The 17,985-nt window shown below is 43.2% G+C and overlaps 1 protein-coding gene across 2 annotated transcripts; it reads left to right on the plus strand.

The window, feature by feature from the left end:
• Nucleotides 1–1,953: 1,953 nt before the first annotated feature.
• KLF15 (KLF transcription factor 15) lies at nucleotides 1,954–17,948 on the plus strand. Of its 2 annotated transcripts, XM_075938776.1 has the most exons (4): nucleotides 1,954–2,174; nucleotides 3,355–3,471; nucleotides 6,634–7,741; nucleotides 15,940–17,948. In XM_075938776.1, the coding sequence occupies exons 2-4, from the start codon at nucleotides 3,441–3,443 to the stop codon at nucleotides 16,106–16,108; spliced, it is 1,308 nt and encodes a 435-aa protein (XP_075794891.1). In that variant the 5' UTR covers nucleotides 1,954–2,174; nucleotides 3,355–3,440; the 3' UTR covers nucleotides 16,109–17,948. The 2 variants fall into 2 exon arrangements, with proteins under 2 accessions (XP_075794891.1, XP_006131320.2); XM_006131258.4 differs by lacking the exon at nucleotides 3,355–3,471 and having other exon boundaries at nucleotides 1,957–2,174.
• Nucleotides 17,949–17,985: the final 37 nt, after the last annotated feature.

The following is a 17,985-nucleotide window of genomic DNA, read 5'->3' on the forward strand; positions in this document are numbered from 1 at the left end:
TCATGCCCTGCACCTGTGCCCCTGTGCAGGGCAATCTGAGCCCCTTCTCCCTCGGCCCTGAGCCCCACACCTGGGAACTGCGCTAAGGCACCTTAAGGCGGTGCTTGATGCGGCTGAGCCGGTGACCAGCCTCCTGCACCCCTTGGAAGCAGCTGACATGCTGGGGGGCTGCCAGAGCTGGTGACTGTTGGATAGTGGAGCGGCAACGTGCAGCCTGACATGTAAACTGAGGGCCAGCCGACGCTAATGGGTGGGAGAGGGAAGCGGCGCTGTCTTAAAATAAATAGCTGTCTTAAAATAATTAGTTTTCTATATTATTTTTTCTGCACCCCCTCAGCTATGTGCCCGAGGCAAGTGCCTCACTCGCCTCACCCTTGTTATGGCCCTGGTCGAAAGAGCACTTCTTTCCAAAATATGGCACGGTGTAGATGCGCCCAATTTTGGAAAAGCCTCTTTCCACAGTAAAGCGGAAAAAGATATTTGCGTACCGCAAATTGCATTTCTTTTTCCGACTTACCATTGCAGTGTAGACCTAGCCTTTGTCTTATTCATCCACTCTACTGTACATACAGCTGGCTCAATCTCATCTTCTACGCCCTTTCTGATTAGGATGTTTTCCCTGCTCTGCTGCACTAAACCATTATCTTCTGGGGATATAAAATCCCGTTTGATCAGTTAAATGTTCACTGGGATCCTACTTGCAGGGAGGTTGCTCCAGGCTGGCAAGGCTGTTAACCAGCAGCCCCATTGGGCTGGGAGCCAAGTGATTACCTGTAAGGGTAATGCTTATTAGGTAACCAGTTAACTGGTTACCCATTCACATCTCTATTATCATCTCTGTCTATTCATATGCCACCTAAAGATATTTCTGTGATGCTTCCAAGAAGTGAGTCATCAAGAGAAATGTTGCAGTATGTTCTCTCTGTTGTTTTATTTAAGCTATAACATCTTCAAAGTAGAGATTGCCTCTATATTTTATGCCTGACAGTGCTGATCAGATTGTTGGCAGCACATAAAACCATTGAGTGGAAGGATTGTCTACCATTGAATGGAAGGATGGTCTGGTAGTTAAGTCTGGGACTCAGGAGACCTGACTTTAATGTCCAGCTTTGCCACAGACTTTCTGTTCTGCCTTGGGCAAGTTGCTTAATTGCTTAGTTCCACCTCTGTCAAATGAGGATTATTGGGCTTCCTTTCTCAGATCTTTTTTCTGCCCTGTCTATTTAGGAGATAAGCTCACTAGTATGTGTTTTTCCAGCACAAAACAACACAGTTGGGATTTGATAGTGATGATATTTAATGCAAATAATTTAGAATGCTTGTTGTTGTGATTAATTACTTTAGATTTTGACATGGTCCATTTCCCCCTATTCAAACACCTCTGCTAAAAATTAACTGTTTTGTTGAAAACGATTGACTTCTGCACCTCTCCTGAACCACAGCATCCCAGGGCTCCTCAGAAGCCAAGCACAGAGAAGGCAAGACCTAAGGAAAGGGAAATGGATTCAGATCCATTCATAAGACTGGCATGCGTCTTGCATAGTTCTCGCTTTGCAAACTACAATACCACTCCACCCATCCTCCTACCCACCCCCACCAACTCAAACCCAGCCCTGCTAGAGACAAACTCTCCATGTGGTTTCTTCCAGGTTTTGCAGTCCTCGAAATATCCCCAGGGCGTTTCTACTTCTCATTCACATGATCTTCACTGTCATGGCTCAGAGATAGAGTAAGCAGGGAGGCAGCCAAACATTCCTGCCTGAGCTTGGTTGGCTGTGAGACAGAACAGGAGGGGACAGGCAGCAGGGAGAGGAGGCGGAGGGGAAGGCCGAGGGAGAGAAAGGATAGGATGCCAGATGCATCCATTGACGACAAAACCCTCTGACCAGCCCCTTTGCTTCTGCGTTGGCCAATGATGCGAGCGGCTTTGGTCGAGCCTCTTTCAAGCCTTCCCCTGCTTTCACTGTGCTCCCCTCCCTGGCAGTCATGTGACGGGGATATAGTACTACACTAGGGGAGCTAAAGGACACATCAGCAGCCTTGCCACTGCTGTTGCAAATCGGGACCCTGCCTCTAGGCACTTTTCAAGGACAACATTGAGCGCGCGCTGGGATACCGCTTGTCTGTGATTGGGGGGTTGTGTTTTTGGGGTGTGTGTCTGCGGAAAAGTTCAGGTAAGGAGGAAAGGCGCGTTTCTCAGCCGCAGAGCGCGGGGTGTCCTGGCTGCGCGGGGGCGCGTGGAGCCCCGGAGCCAAGGGGAAAGGGGGGGGGGAGATGTCCGGGACTGCGGTGGGAGGAGTGGGGATGGGAACATGCTAGAGAGAAACTCTGGGGTCAGCGTTGGGGAGGGGGAGGAGATTTGGATTTACTGAAGTTCGGTGCGAAGTGTGTGTGTGTCCGCCCGCCCCCCTGGACTGGAGGGTAACAGCCTATGGCACGGTTTCTGCAGGGGCGATGTTTACCGCCGTATGTTGGCAGAGAAGGGGCCGTTCCCTCTGCCCAGCGCTGAGACCCGCTTCGGGGCCGATGGTGCCAGGAGTTACCCCTCCCTCGGGAGCTTGCCCGCTCTCTGGCCGTGCCTCCTGCCGATGCAGTGCGGGCTCGTCCTGCGCCCGGGGCCTCCCTTGCACGCGGCGGGTGTGCTCTTTGTAGCAGGCGAACGGGTAGCTGGTTTCATTTTAAAGCCCCCCCCCCCCACACACGTCTTTGCACGGGGGCGCCGCACCTGGCGTTGAGATGCGTGTGAATTGCACAAGTCGGTTGGTTGTGTAGCTCCCGATAGTAGCCACAGGGAGACCCCCGGCGCCCACCCCAAGCAGAGGCTCGGGCTGCAAAGAGCCCCTCTCCCGTGCGCCCCCTGTGTGCAGCCCGGCGGAGAGGGGGGGGGGGGCGGCGTGTGCTTTGCTCGCAGGCTGTTATGGTAATGTTGACAGGAGGAGCAGCGAGGCAGGGTTACTCTCGGTCAAGCTGAGAGCTCTGGGGCCGAGGAGAGGGAGGGGGGAGCAGCAGCGATGCGCCGGGGCCCTTCCCTCCAGGCCCAGCTCCACCAGGTGGGCTGAGCACACTTGGGCTTCCCAGCCATGAGTGCAAAGGCAACCGAGGCTGAATCGCAGCCTGGCGAGGCCGGGGGGCTCTCAAAAGCAGCAGCTCCTGCCTGGTGCAAGGAATCGGTTGAAAGGGAGCCATTCACTAGGGAGAAATTAGCATAGAAATGCTTGGAACGAATGTGTGAGCAGCATGTGCAGGCGAGCCAGGGAGCGGATTATTGTTTTCCCCTGCGGTGGCTGGTAGATAAAGTGTTTCCTCTTTAAGAGAGCAGGGAAGAGCTTTTCAAAAGCCTGCTTGTTCCACTAGGCTTTGAAAGCGGTGGAATGGAAAGCATTCTTCTGAGCTTTCCAGCCCCCCTTGAAAAGGGGCTCTCTCCCTAGCATGCCGCATCAATGCACCCTCTCTTTAATGCACCGTTCAGAGGTAATTCTTGGCATGGCTACCTATTGTAAAATGTACTTTAAAGAGGCTCCTTACCAGGCAAAATACTCCCGAGAACTAATTTCAGTAATCAAGCTCTCAGGTGCTGCTAATAGAAAATGGATTTTATTTTCAAAATGTTAGCTGGCTCCTGGTTTCTTTGAAATTCAAGGCCCACTGAGTTTCAAAGTCACTTTATAGGCACAGTTTTGTGGCCCAGTTGGAGCAGGATTAGTTCCTTACGCATTTCAAATGCTCAAAGAAAAGTGATTCCCCTGGAAAATGGTTGCCAGCTTATCCACAGCTGCTTAGGAAGCAGCAATTGGTAAAATATGCTGTTGGTGTTATCAGTTGAATGATATATTTCACAGGATGTTTTAAGCACCACCAGGAATAATAGGCTGCTAAATTTCTATCAGCAAGCCTCTGAGGCCTTGTCTCTTGTAATTTTTACACAGAAACCTTGCTTTACAGAGGCATGTTAGCCTTTTATTAGCCAGTCACTAAACATACAACAGTTAAATAGAACAATGTGGCTCTGTCATTACATGCAAGAAAACAAAGCTGATGGAGACTAGAGTGCTGTGGTTCCCTGCTAAACAGCTGATACAGTGCAGAAGTGGCTGCATTTCAGTGGCATAATAAATGAAGCCTCTTTTATAAATTGTTTTGGAATCCTTATGGATGAAAATGCTGTATATAAATGTTAGATATACGATATCATCATTAGTTTTTATTTACCTAACTGGTTCCAAATGTCTGGTTTGGGCCATATCATTAGCCATGATTCTGAGGAATTTTGCTCTTTAAATTGGCCAGGAGTGTGTATATTTTGTCATTGATTTCAGTGGGAACAAGAATGGTTTCCAGATTGAAATAGACAGTTAAGAAATCGTTACAAAAAATCTTTTTCTGGGTTAAATTTGCTGTCATTCTAATACTTTTTTACACACACACACACCCAATCTCTCTTTAGAAAAAATGTTTTGTGTGCAAAATCTTTGTGGTCACAGCTACAGCAATCAGAGGTTAGAGCTGGAGCAAAATGGGAATAGGCAGGATTTGAAGCCATCTGCCATATGGAAATGTGCCTGCCACATCAGTGGTTGTGTCTGCTGTTTGCAGCAAGAAAGACATCCACCAGTGTACTCAAAGATTCACAATGCCAAATTCTGATCTTTGTTTCACTTATCTAAATCTGGAGTAAAACAGCTCCACTGACTTCTGTTGAACTAACTAACTTTGCACTGAGGTCAAAATCTGACTCATGGTCATCTCTAGACATATTTCAAATATTCTGGAAATCACTTTTACCATTAGAAATGATGATGCACTAAGGTCACAGAACATGGACACTAACCTTTGTTTGAACTTCCTCACATTGAGTACATGTGAGTATTTCATTATCAGTTTGCAGGAACAGATGACTGTCACTGGGTCCAAACCACGAAAATGTACAACTTGGCCTTTAATTCCCTTTTCTTCAAAACCATCCTCCCTCCACCACACATAAAAATAGATAAGGAAGGTGTGGCTTTAAGAAGTGTGTTTTTCCTTCCACTTCCTGTAGAAGGTTAATAGACTGATGCTGATGGAGCATGTGAAGGTTGTTGTGGACAGCATGAGCTATACACAGATTTATTTTTATTTCCTCATAGAAGACAGAGAGAGAGAGGCAGTTTTGCAGATCAGGCAGCATAGGTGCCCTCTAGTAATAATAAACATCTCCTACCCTCCGCAAAACTGAACACTATTGACTATTCATGGCAAAGTGTCCATAGCACAGCAGCAAAGCCTGTGGAAAATGACAGTGTGTAACAAGCTTGACTGGCATTTCCTTCATGCTAGGTCATATGCCTTTTGACTCTCTCTGGCTCACTCACTCTCACTCTCTAATACACCCTCACTGACAGATCAAATGACATCTGTCTCTGCAATCCACATACCTTCCACAGAGAGGCATATTTTATTATGTCTATATGCAGCTCAGTTTTCACTCAGTCACCTTGATTGTGGAAGAGGACCGGGGGTCAGTGTTCAGTGAAGTCTGCATACAGTACTTTCATTTTAGCTCCTACAGGGTTATTATTGTGCAGCTATTAAGCAGTGTTTTCTCAGACAGAACTCCCAGTAAGACTGCTGTGCCTGTACTGAGGGCTACAGGAATTGCATTGCTTTCAGTGGGAATTTTGCCTAAGAGAGGACTGCAAAATAAGTAACTGAACCTGTAACTCTCTAGTTACGTGAGTAGTCCCACTGACTTTAGCTAGGATGTTCAGGTGAGTAAGAGATTGAAGGATCAGGCTCTTTGGCCTTACTAAACTGTGTGTTCAGAGTACAACAAAATGCAGTAGCTTGCTGTAGTCAGAATGACATGAAATCCTACGCAAGAGCTTGTTTCCAATATAAGCTTTCCCAGTTTAGAAGCTGGCACCATGCTTAGGTCATCACAAGGCTGTATATCTAAGTGATAGGCTGCCTGGAATGATGAGGTGATACCAGCACAATCAGCTGGCCTGCCAATACATGGTAATTAGCCCAGCATGGTGCCAATCTTATTAAGAGTGATGCAGGTGATAATGACGTTAGCAAACTGATTCATTACATCTGGAAAGGAAAATCTTACTAGTAAAAGCTGAAGCACGGAAATATTTTTGGCTCCTGGCAGACTGATCCTTGTATTATGCTGATTAGCCTATATCTGAATAACTAAGGAAGTTAAAAATAAAGTCAATGAAAAATTATAGGCTAAGGAAAGGATTTGTTCTTTTGTGGATACAAGTTATAAACTTTATTTGTTTTTTGGGTGGTCAAAATGTCACCATCTTTTTTCTGTTCCCTGTTTCATTGTCAGGCAAAAGATTTTAAATGTATTTCCTTTTGCCAGTAATAGTCTGAAAAGTCGCTGTAAATCTAACACACTGTTGTGAAATGATTTCTGAAAAAAATCTTTTGCAAACTTGTGGTGAAATCTTGGAAAATGCCTAGGCCCTCAGAATCCTTTGGGGGTGATATAGCAATATGAAAACTTGTAGCAACATGTATTCCCAGTGAAACTGCATGCCTATGACTTTCATTTGAGATAGAGAGATCTGTAGATCTAGTGCATAGAGATTAATGATTAAACCTCACCTCTGACTGAATATTTCTGTTCCCTGTATTCAGGCTTTCATTTGAACTTTCACTGTGTGGTATATGTTGGTGAGATATCCCTAGCAGATCATCCAGGAATGGTGGATCACTTGCTTCCTGCTGATGAATATTTTTCATCCACAAGATCCTCTGTTGGATACTTTGGGGACATGATGGCTGGTGGGAGGTTGTATCAGATGCTGCCCTCGCCTGTGTCCGAAGATGACAGTGATTCTTCAAGTCTTTGCTCTTGTTCCAGCCCTGATTCCCAGGTTCTCAGCTCTAGCTATGGAAGCACATCTAGTGCTGAAAGTCAAGATAGTATTTTAGACTATTTACTGTCCCAGGCTTCCTTAGGGAACACCCCTGCCGCTTGGTGGGACAAACGGAGGCTTCAACCAGTAGTGAAAGAGGAGTACTTCAGATTGCCTGAGTTTGCAGTGGAGATGGAAGATTCTGGACCATTTCAGCCCACGCTTGAGGAGATTGAGGAGTTTCTGGAGGAAAACATGGAGTTGGATCTTAAGGAAGGACCTAAAAGTGAGACCAAGGACTTGAGAGCTTGCAATCCAGTTGCCGTTGCTTCAATTCAGCAAAAAGACCATCTGGTGCCTAATATTAACTTGAAAGAAAGTGAAAATGAACAATCAAGTAGCTCAACGGAAGGTAGCGATGTTTCAAATGGAGCACTATCCTTGGAAGGAGGGATACCTGTCATGCTCCAAATTCAGCCTGTACAGATCAAACAAGAGTCAAATACAAGCCCTAGTTCACAAGGACCAGCACAAGAGAATATTAAAATTGCACAGCTCCTAGTCAACATTCAAGGACAGACATTTGCACTTGTGCCGCAGATAGTTCAGTCATCCAATTTGAACTTGTCCTCTAAATTTGTCCGCATCGCTCCAGTCCCTATTGCTGCGAAGCCTATTGGGCCAGGAGGCATGATTCAGGGTCAAACAGGGATCATCGTGGGTCAGAAATTTCAAAAGAACCCCGCAGCAGAACTCATTAAAATGCACAAATGTTCTTTTCCTGGCTGTACCAAGATGTACACAAAAAGCAGCCATTTGAAAGCACACCTGAGGAGACACACAGGAGAAAAACCTTTTGCATGCACGTGGCCTGGTTGTGGATGGAGGTCAGTACTGCGATGCATTTGTACTCTGTACACTTGACATAATATACCAGCCAAGCAGGTCTGAGCCAAGTTAATTTATAAACAGCTTTGCTGTTCTCTGAAACCTGGTTGGTTGGCTTTAAAATTAAAATCACTTCTCTTAATGTTAGATAATCCAGGGGCTTTGGTGCATTGAATAGCATAGCATTACCTCTTGACATTCTGTACAAAAGTCTAAAAAAATTACCCCAGTGACTCACATTTCATTTCAGAATGGCCAGATGAGACTTGCTACTGCATTGCTTTGTATCTTATTTGGCCCAATTGCAATATACCATCTCCACATGTTCTAGTGATACAAACTAGGACACCATGCAAATTGGGTCATTGGATCACAGCCACTCCATTGCTAATAATATGTGATTGTATGTATTTGTAGATTCAATTCCATGGAGGTCATGTACAGTCAGTGAAGGGCTATGAACAACATATACGCTTAATAAGACCACAATAAAATATGAAAACATCACATGCTATTTTGTAATTTTCAAAATTAAAAAAGAAAACCCATCTTGAGAAAGCTCTCTCAGTATAGGGTATGCTACTCAGATTGAATCTGTGTTTATGTTCTAGCGTAGAAATGTCTACCAGTGCCCATCAAGCTGTGCTCCTGAGAGTTGTACTTTTCAAAAGCAATCTGTTAAAACAATTAGAACGGCTGGCTAAAATTTTCCGACAAAACATTTCTTCAGTGGAAAATTGAGTTTTTGAATAAGTAAAAATGTATACTAAATATATCTGCTTTCCTCAAAATGTTTGATTATTTGTTGGAGAACTGGGAACTGAAAAATGTTTCTTTTGTAATTAAGAAGTTGAAATGTCCCATGGAAATCCCTTCTCTTCCATTTTCCAATTCACTCTGAAGCCCAGCCAGTTTCTTAACACTAGTACGTGAGGTATGTGACCGCTAGAGATGGATGAATTTGTTTGAGAGGAAAAGGTCACAAGTAGTCTGAAACTTGTCCCTTTCATCAAACTTATCATGCTGAGGTTTCCCTATTGCCACTAGAGCTGAGTGGATCATTTGTAGCTAATACAGGTTGAACCTCTCTAGTCCAGCACGCTTGGGACCTAACTGGTGCCGAATCAGAGAATTTGCTAGACTATGGGAGGTCAGTATCGTCTAGCAGCATTGCCAGCACTTCCACTGCTTACTGGGCTCATAGAATTAAAGGTAAATTAGAGCTAAGTAACAGCATAGAACACTGAGAGCCAGGACTGGTGGTTGTAAACAAACTTTTATGGGACCATGGGAAACTTAGTCACACCATGATAAGTGGATATCCAGCTAATTAAACTCAGGCTGGACCACAAATGTTGCTGGAAAGGAGAGTGTTGGTCTAGAGAGGTTCAACCTATACTTCCTGTGATCAAAAGCTTCGGAGGGGTTAGTCTGTAACTAGAAAAACTTAAAAAATAATAAATAGTCTAGCAGCACCTTAAAGACTAACAAACATGTAGATGGTATCATGAGCTTTAATCTGAAAAAGTGGGTTGTACCCACGAAAGCTCATAATACCATCTACATGTTTTGTTAGTCTTTAAGGTGCTGCAAGACTATTCGTTGTTTTTTAAGTTTTTCCTGGGATGTTTTTCCTCACTCTTCTAATTCATGGAGGTTGGATGCTTGAGCAGATTGCATTTTTCCTTAATGTATTTGCTACCAATGAAATTTTTGACAAGCTTTGGTTATTTCCAGCCTTGCGATTCAGAGTGAACTGAAATGTGTTGCTTAATTGTGATTGGTCACACAAATCATATGGCATTTTTCCATGCTTTCATTGGATGAACATGCTCTCTATGTGGCTTTTAGTATTAATGCTTGCAAGGTACAAATTTAAGATTGGTTGTCCTCTAGCATCTGTGTGAGCAAGCTTGTTGCTTGCTTTCCATGAGCCACGATGCCGGTGAAACTAGATTGTCCACATTTTTGTGGGAAGGGAACAAAACAACAGTTGAAACGTGACCATAGTTTAATTCTTTTAAAAATCTGAATGAATATACGTGGGAAATTTATTTGCAATACTCAGTTAACCACCAGTGGCAGTGGTCCTGATACAGGCATATTTGAGGTCAAAAGTTGACTTCCCAGAGCCCTGATTCTGCCTCCATTTCAGCTCTGTTGATTTCAGCACTGTAGGACCAGCCCTCAGGAGTCTGTTAGTTGTTGTTTTTTGTGGGTGGTCTCCTGTGCATATATCTTATAAGAACACTAGTATTTTCCAGAATGTTAGTCAAAAGTGAATGTTAAGGAAAAGATATGCAGCTATATGAGCCTATTATTCCTTGGGATGCCTCTTATTGAGTGACACCAAGGGTGAGTTTAGCTTCTGTGCATCCACAACCTTACAAGGGCTAAAATCTAGTGTGAATGGTGCATATCAAAAATGCCAACAGGGCAAGGCGGGGGAAGGGGGCATGAAAAGTACTGGTCCAGATGGTGGCTGCATCTGGAACCTGTAATTTAGAGAGCCAAATGCTGGAACCCTTGGACAGCCACAACTCTTTATGGGCACAAGCCAGTAGAGGCTAGGGATTAAATCACTTCCGTACAAAGAAGGCTTGTTTCTGGCAACTGGATATTTTTCCAGACTCTTCATTGTGATTGCAGCTTTATGTTTAGAATAACTTAGAGCATAAACCTGAACCCCTGGTCCAAATGCCCCGTGACTTTGGATGTATTCTGATTGGGGGTGTAAAAATCCATTTAATCAATTAACTGGCTAACCATTGTGTTTAACTGGTTAATCTGTTTAACGGGGGTGGACAGTGGACTGCTCCAGCTCTGCCAGGCTGCTGGTTAACTGTAACCAGTAAGCATCAGCCAGTAAGGATGATGTTTACCAGTTAACGGTTAACCATTCATATCCCTCATTCTGATCCCAGTTTGAAATTTTTCAGGTAGGGCCCATCACTAACATAGACCAAAGAAGGGGCAGACTTTCAAAGAGGCTGTTTCTATCACAAATCTTTTAGAAGAAGCTTGAGATTCCAGCATTCCCATGTGTTCTTTTCAGACATCAAAGTCAGACCTGCAGTGATATACCATAGTCAGAGCAAAGTCCCCTTTCATCAGTAAAGCATGTTTACCTTTTCCAGAAATTCAAGGAGAGCTGTGAGCTCACATGACTAAGTCAAGTACATCTGGAATCTGTTCTGATCTTTATATCATCCAAGTTGAATTTATGCACTGACATGCTGCTGATTTCCCAATTATTTTCCTTTCGTGTGTGTGTGTGTGTGTGTGTGTGTGTATTTTTCAGCAAAACAAACTTAAAATCTGAGTTCATGGAATTTAGAAAAAGGTTTATTGGTGTAATTTGAGTCATAGAATTTAGCTGGGAAAGAAATTCCCAATCAACCCTATATAATCTTTAAGTGTAGCAAAGCAAAGTGATAGGCCAGGTTAAACTTTTACAAGCTGCCTACAGCATGGGATTTCCAAGTTCCTTTCTGAATACTGACCACTACCAACTTTTGCCTCTCCATCAAGAAAGCAGAGCTGCTCTTTTCAAACTTACACAATATATAAACAGTGGCATACAGAAACTGCCAGTGACCCATTTAGTCCAGTGTCCTGTTGTACTGATCAGGGCATTGATCCATGTCATAGCAGGATACACGTTAGCTTCCTCTAGGTTGGTTGCTAATGCCTGCCACTTCTGAGAAAGGCAAAACCACAAAATTCACAACCGAACGTCAGTGTAGGAAACTGGTAAAGAACAATGCAAGCTACGGCACTTTGAAAGGGAAGATGTCAATGGCTTTATGAATCATACTGTTGAGTTTGAATTAGCTGTAACTTCTCAGGAAGAAGTTCTTGACAATGATGTTGGTCTAGACAGGCTGCCGGAGTTGCCTGGTACCACAATGACCTGAAAATGTGAATAAGATTTTTAGGGGCTGATTTTCATGTATACCAAGTTCTTTTACACTGTATGAAGATGTGTCTAAAGGAAGCTTTCTGTATGAAGCTATGTATTTCTTGAGCACACAGTGCATTACAGAACACAAATAAAATCCAGGGGCCAAAACTCAAGCTGTAGGTGGATGGGGAAGGGGGAGTGGAAGGGGAGGAGATCTTTGCGAGGATTCCCTCATTTGCATAGATGACTCATAACAACATCCTGTTATTGAGGAGGCTTTTCCTTCCAATTTTAAAAGCAACAAGGTTCAAGCCCAGGCCTCTGGGATCCTCAGATCCACTTACACAGAAAGCCTCTGCCCTGGCCCTTTTACATATATTGTTTCTCCATCCCTCCACCTTCTTTCAGCCCCTCCTCCCCCAAACTTGCCCACACTCTACCTGCTGCCCTAGCTGGGATCCCCAGAATGGCAGAGAGGCTTCTGCAGGGTCTTATGGGGATGGGGAAAGGTCTTATGGAAAATGGCTGACCCTTTCTTCTACATGGGAAGGGGAAGATGTGCCTGAAGAACCTCTGTGTTCCATTATTGTTATTTACTCACTGTATGTATCACAGTAGCTCTCAGTATTGGGGCCACATTGTGGGCAGTGCCTAGGCCTTGTTTCATAGTTGGATGCTCCCTTTTCTATGATACAAGACCAACAAGAGCTAGAAATTTAAAAGGCAATAGAAACTTTATTAAAACTTCTAGTTAACTGATGGAACTGCAATGTGCAAGAGGTCAGACTAGATCGTCATGATGGTCCCCTCTGACGTTAAAGTCTGTGAGACTATAACTCAGTTCACCCAGACATATTTAGTCCCGTAGTCAACTGTTGGGATGCTTCATTTCTGAATTCAGAGGGAAACTGTGAAGGGCTGACAGGTCCTTTCCCAAGTTCCTGGCAGCCTTGCCTTTGGAATAAATCCTTCACATGAAATATACCCTAAATGAGATTTCTAGGATGCACCCACTCCTTTCCAAGATAGGTCTTCCTTAAGTAAAAGCTAACAATCTGTTTAAATAGTATGATGCAGATCACTGACTGTAGCCAGCAGGTAAGGTAAAAGGAAGACAACAAACTCAATGTCTTTCTGCACTTATAGAGCTAAATTCATCCCTGGCTCATCTCCATCATTTGCAATGGAATTATAAGAAGGGTGAATTTGGCTCTTCGTATTCATGCAAGATTTCCAAATAGCCTTTGTTTTTATTTGGGAGGAGCTGTCATTTCTTAGGTGCTGGGATCCTAAAATTTGGGCTGATACTCGTAAGTGGTGCCCTCTTTTTCACTTGCTACCTGCTAGACTTTGGAATTCTATCAGTGTTTTTAGACTGTAAGGCGAGGCGGGACCATTATGATCATTTAGCTGAACCACTGCATAGAACAGGCAACAGAATTCTAATAGTTTCCCCGTTCTAACCTTTAGGGGTTATTTTTGTATAAACACAGAAAGAGAGATAGCTAGAGAGATTTATTTCTGTGGGCCCAGTAAGGTGATCTTTCCATGAATGCTGGGTAACAGCACTGCAACATTCTTACCTCTTCAGCGAAGGGCTTCGTTATGAGGCTAAGTGTATTTTTGTCATATTAACTCAGATTAGCTTCCAAGGCTCAAGTAACACACACATCTCTCAATTTTCCCTTGGTGAAATTGCCAGAGATACATTGCAGTTCTCCTGCTCTGAGCTTGTTTCAGCTCCCTCCATCCCACTATTCCTTCTTTTTTATAATGATATTGTCAACACAGAAATCATGAGCTGCATCTTCCTGGAATGGCTGCAAGGAGGATTGCTCTCTGTTTGTCTCTCAAAAGACCTCTCTCCTGTGGTGGATTTCTCTTCTGCCTGAGAAAGCTGACTACTTTTCCTGCCAAACAAATCAATTCCTTGCCCAACACACTGTCATCTTGCCACTATGATCTCTTGGTGAGGTCCTAGCAGCTCTCAGTCTGTGAAGTTCTGTGTGGTATATGCTGTCCTTCCCTTTTTTATTTTGTGTAGCTGCTCTGAAAAGTTTCCAGCATCCCATGAACCTGTGGTTCTTAAATATAATTCCTTTAAGGACATTGCATCAGGCCCAGCCCAGTGAAGGAGTTTCATATACAGTTAATAGACAGCCAGAGACATAGGCTCTAGTCTCTGGGCATGGCTTGCTACTCACTGCTGGCAAGGGCTAGCAGTGTTAGAAAAAGAAGAGTTTGCAGGTGCAGATGGGGCCGATCCAGTCCTTGATCTCGACACTCAAGAACTTTGGGAAAGTCTGGTTCTGTATCAAAACCTGAACTATCCACTAGCTCTGTAGCAGACAGTAGAATAATAATAATAAAAAAAGAATAAAATAATCCTAAATTCAAACACACCAAACTTTAGTAAAATGTGGATCCTGACCATTTATTGGTGTCATAGAATCATCTCTCATTGGGTACGTCTACACTTGCACTGTAGTTCGAACTAGGGATGCAAATGTAGGCGACCGAAATTGCAAATGAAGCGGGGATTTAAATATCCCGCGCTTCATTAGCATGATCTCGCCAGCGTGTTACTCCGCTGAACAACTGTTTGAACATGAAAGTGCGCCCTTGGTTCGAATTAACATTACTCCTCATTTTTTGGTAACCCCTTGGGTTTAGTTCGAACTAACACGTCCCAGCGCGTACTTTCATGTTCGAAACAGTTGTTCAGCGGAGTAACACGCTGGCGAGATCATGCTAATGAAGCGCAGGATATTTAAATCCTCGCTTCATTTGCAATTTCGGTCGCCTACATTTGCATCCCTAGTGCAAACTAGGGTGCAAGTATAGACATACCCATTGTGATTTGTATGTATTTTCTTGTATGAAGAATTTACAATGTGAGCCGTAAAATCTCTTTCCACCTGAAATGGTGCTCTTTGATTCCCCTCCAGAAAAACAGTATATTTACACAAGTGGTGTTGTGCTGTTTTTGTTCCATAAATGCACATTTTCCCACGTGTCCTTTCCCCTATTTATTCAGCAAACACCCATGACTTCATATATTTATTGTAAATAAATGGGTGATATCATTTCTTGAGAACTCCTTTTCTGTGCCTGTCTTTGTTACGTGTTCTGGCAACTCACCCTCATCATGCTTTGTTGGACAGCAGTTCAGCATGTATCCAGAAGGAATTGTCTTAGAATGACATTATTAACACTTGGGCTCCCAGCATGGGTATGGGCTAGAAATAGTATCAGCCCAGCTGCTAGGTTCCAAGGGTTCGTTGGTTTATCTGAGTTTAATGGGGGCCTGTGAGATTCATGATGGCTATTTGGGGAATATTCCTTGGCAGTTGTGGGTGGAAGGCATCTAAAAATAAAATGATGTTGGGAAATCTAACTTTGGAAACTGAGGTTCAAATCCTTATCTCAGTTTGTACCAGTGTAACCCCAGAGTAACTGTAGTGTAGTCAGTGGAGTCATTCTGGATTTACTCCAGTGTAACCATGAGCAGGAATTGAGAGAGAGACAGTAATAATCCTTTATTTAATCATACTGCTGCAGGAAGGAAGAGGCAAAGGAAGGCCGAATTCATAGGTCAGTTCAATAAGCTAAGTGACTTCAGAGTAAATATGGCTGACTGGCTACGTAGTCACTCCCTCAGAGAGTATCTGGCCACAGTCTCACAAACTAGTCGTGACTGAGGATACTGCTGTTCCTCTAGCATTCTGCACCTGCCAAGGTGAGACTGGTAGAAGTCATAGCTTTGGTGCATTGTTGGTGGTCTCTGCTCAGAAGAGACCCATGACTGAAGTTTAAGGAAGATGCTGCAGGTTAGGATTGAAGTGTATTGGAAGAGCTTTGTGGGGTTTGAGGTTGGAATAGCAGGGAGTATTGTGGGTCAGGAGTGTTGTGGCATTAGCCTGGTTGTATGTATGCATAGTCAGGGTTAGGAAAAAGCTTATACAACGGTAACTCCTTTTGGACCGTCTCCAGTGCTATCCGTTCTAATTTGCATGAGCACCAAAGAACAGTGCCGTGAAGAAGGTAGAGTGATACTGCTGCCCCCTATTGAATGGAATGAAAACTGTTCTTCTGTATGTTATGGCCCTTCTATTGTTGATAGATTCTCCTTTAGGTCAAATGTTTGAGCTTTTGCAGCAGGATCACTTGCATTCTATTCCCACTGCTGCCGTGAAGTTCCATGCATGCAGCTTGGGCTATGAAAAAGTAACAATACAAAAATTAGCAGCAAAAATCTGAAGAGGTTTTTCTTTTCTAAACCTCTGCTTGCAGGTTCTCCAGATCAGATGAACTCTCCCGGCACAGACGCTCCCACTCTGGAGTGAAACCTTACCAGTGTCCTGTCTGCGAGAAGAAATTTGCTCGAAGTGACCACTTATCCAAGCATGTCAAGGTGCATCGGTTCCCTAGAAGCAACCGCTCTGTGCGCTCAGTGAACTGAATGGTCCCACCTACCCCTTGCCACGTGTCCATACCAGAACAGCCGACAACAGCACTTTGCTCACTATATTTCTTGTGATAATTTATTTGTCTCCACAGAACAGTCAGCGCTGTTACTTCACAATACCATGTCTGACTGTTCTGTGTTCTACAAACATGGTTTGAGAACTAAGTTCTTTTGGGGGAGGGTGTGGTGGGTTTTTTATTAATATTATTATTATTATTATTATTTTATTTTCCTTTCCTTCTATCCTTCCTTTTGCTGCTGCTTCTTTTTGGAAATTACAGTGTTTTATTTTTAGCTGCTTTCTGCTGCACAAGGCAAATGTATGGGCTACTTGCTGCTAGTTAATTATAGTCCTAGCATTCCTGAGGGCTTTGCTCATGTACAGGGCCATTCATTGTAAGTTTTTATTAAGCTGGTCTATTTGTCCAGTTTGGAAACAGTAAGTTCCTTTTGAAATGAAAACAGCTCCTTTGTTTTTCAGTCATCTGAGCCAAGGATTCGTGGGGGCGGGCAAAAGGAGAAGGAACAGTTGGGAGACGGGGAGTAAGTGCGATTGGAATTTGTGTCCCTGTTTTCTCCAACACACTGTCCTTGCCATTCATGATTTGGTCAGCAACTCTTGTGCACCCAGAAACTGGATCTGACAATGTCTTTAATACAAAAAATCCAAACGCTCAGGTCATATTAAACGGGCTGGAAGGCCTTTCACCATAGATCAGTGTAAACTGTCTGCATGTCTTCCATGTTATGTGGTCAATGTACTCTATTTTATTGAGTGTGGGGGAGATGCCCAAGAATGATTACCTTGGCTCTGGCTCTTTGTTTTCCAGAATGTCATCTAGTGGTTAGAACAGGGAGACTGGGTATCTGAACCCTAAAATTCTATTCCTGACTCTACTGTCGTCTCATGTTGTGACATATGAGCAAGCACCTTACAGGTTTGGTGCTGTAAGGTGCTGGCCATTTCATGTAAAGTGCTGAGCATCTAACTTCTCTTTACTCAGTGAATGCCTAGCAGGTTTGAGCCCTGAATCTCTTCATAGCTTGGTTTCCTCATCTTTACAGTGAAGTTATTTCCCGCCCAGGAGAGACTGTGAGGCTTACTTAGTAATTGTAAAAGCACTTGAAATCCTTAGCTGATGGTGATCTCTAAGTTCAAAGCATTATTATTTTATTATTAACAGCCAGGTAAGAGCTCCACATAGCTGAGGTGAGTGAATGGGTGGGAACAGTAGTCAAAAGAAACAAATACATAGGGTAGCTACCTAAGTGGCTAAGAAGGGAATTTTAAACAATAATCAGACAGTAGCAGCAATGTTGTTATGTTTTTGTTTCTTGTTTTGTTTTTCCTTTTGAACTAGAAATCTTTAGGACACAATAGAATTCAAAAATCAGAGATGATTAGGTAAAGGATATTGCATTTCCTTTCCACTCACAGATGGCATCTTGTCGTCTTGTCAGCCAAATGGGAAATAAAACACTGCAATTCTTGCATTAGTAGATAGAGATGGAGAACATACTATATGTAAGAACAATATGTAGAGCTAAAACTACCTTATTTTAGGAGTGCATTCCTTTTGTCCTCTAGAAATTAATATAAATGAACTATCTTTTGTTGACTGGTTTATCTCACATCCTATGAATGTATGTAAATAAAACTGTACATAGATGCATATCTATATAAAATATCTTTTAATAACATATCAAAATTTGTGTAAATTGGAAACAAAATATCTATAAAGCCAGTGTACATAAGTTACAATTCTGTATATTTTCTTTTGTTCTTCATAAAATATATTTACTTTGACAATAAAATGAAAATGGAAATTTTAAATCCCTTTTGAAATTATTTTTTCCCAATCATTGTTGAG

Source organism: Pelodiscus sinensis, chromosome 11 (assembly GCF_049634645.1).
Source record: "Pelodiscus sinensis isolate JC-2024 chromosome 11, ASM4963464v1, whole genome shotgun sequence".
NCBI classification, from domain to species: Eukaryota; Metazoa; Chordata; order Testudines; family Trionychidae; genus Pelodiscus; species Pelodiscus sinensis.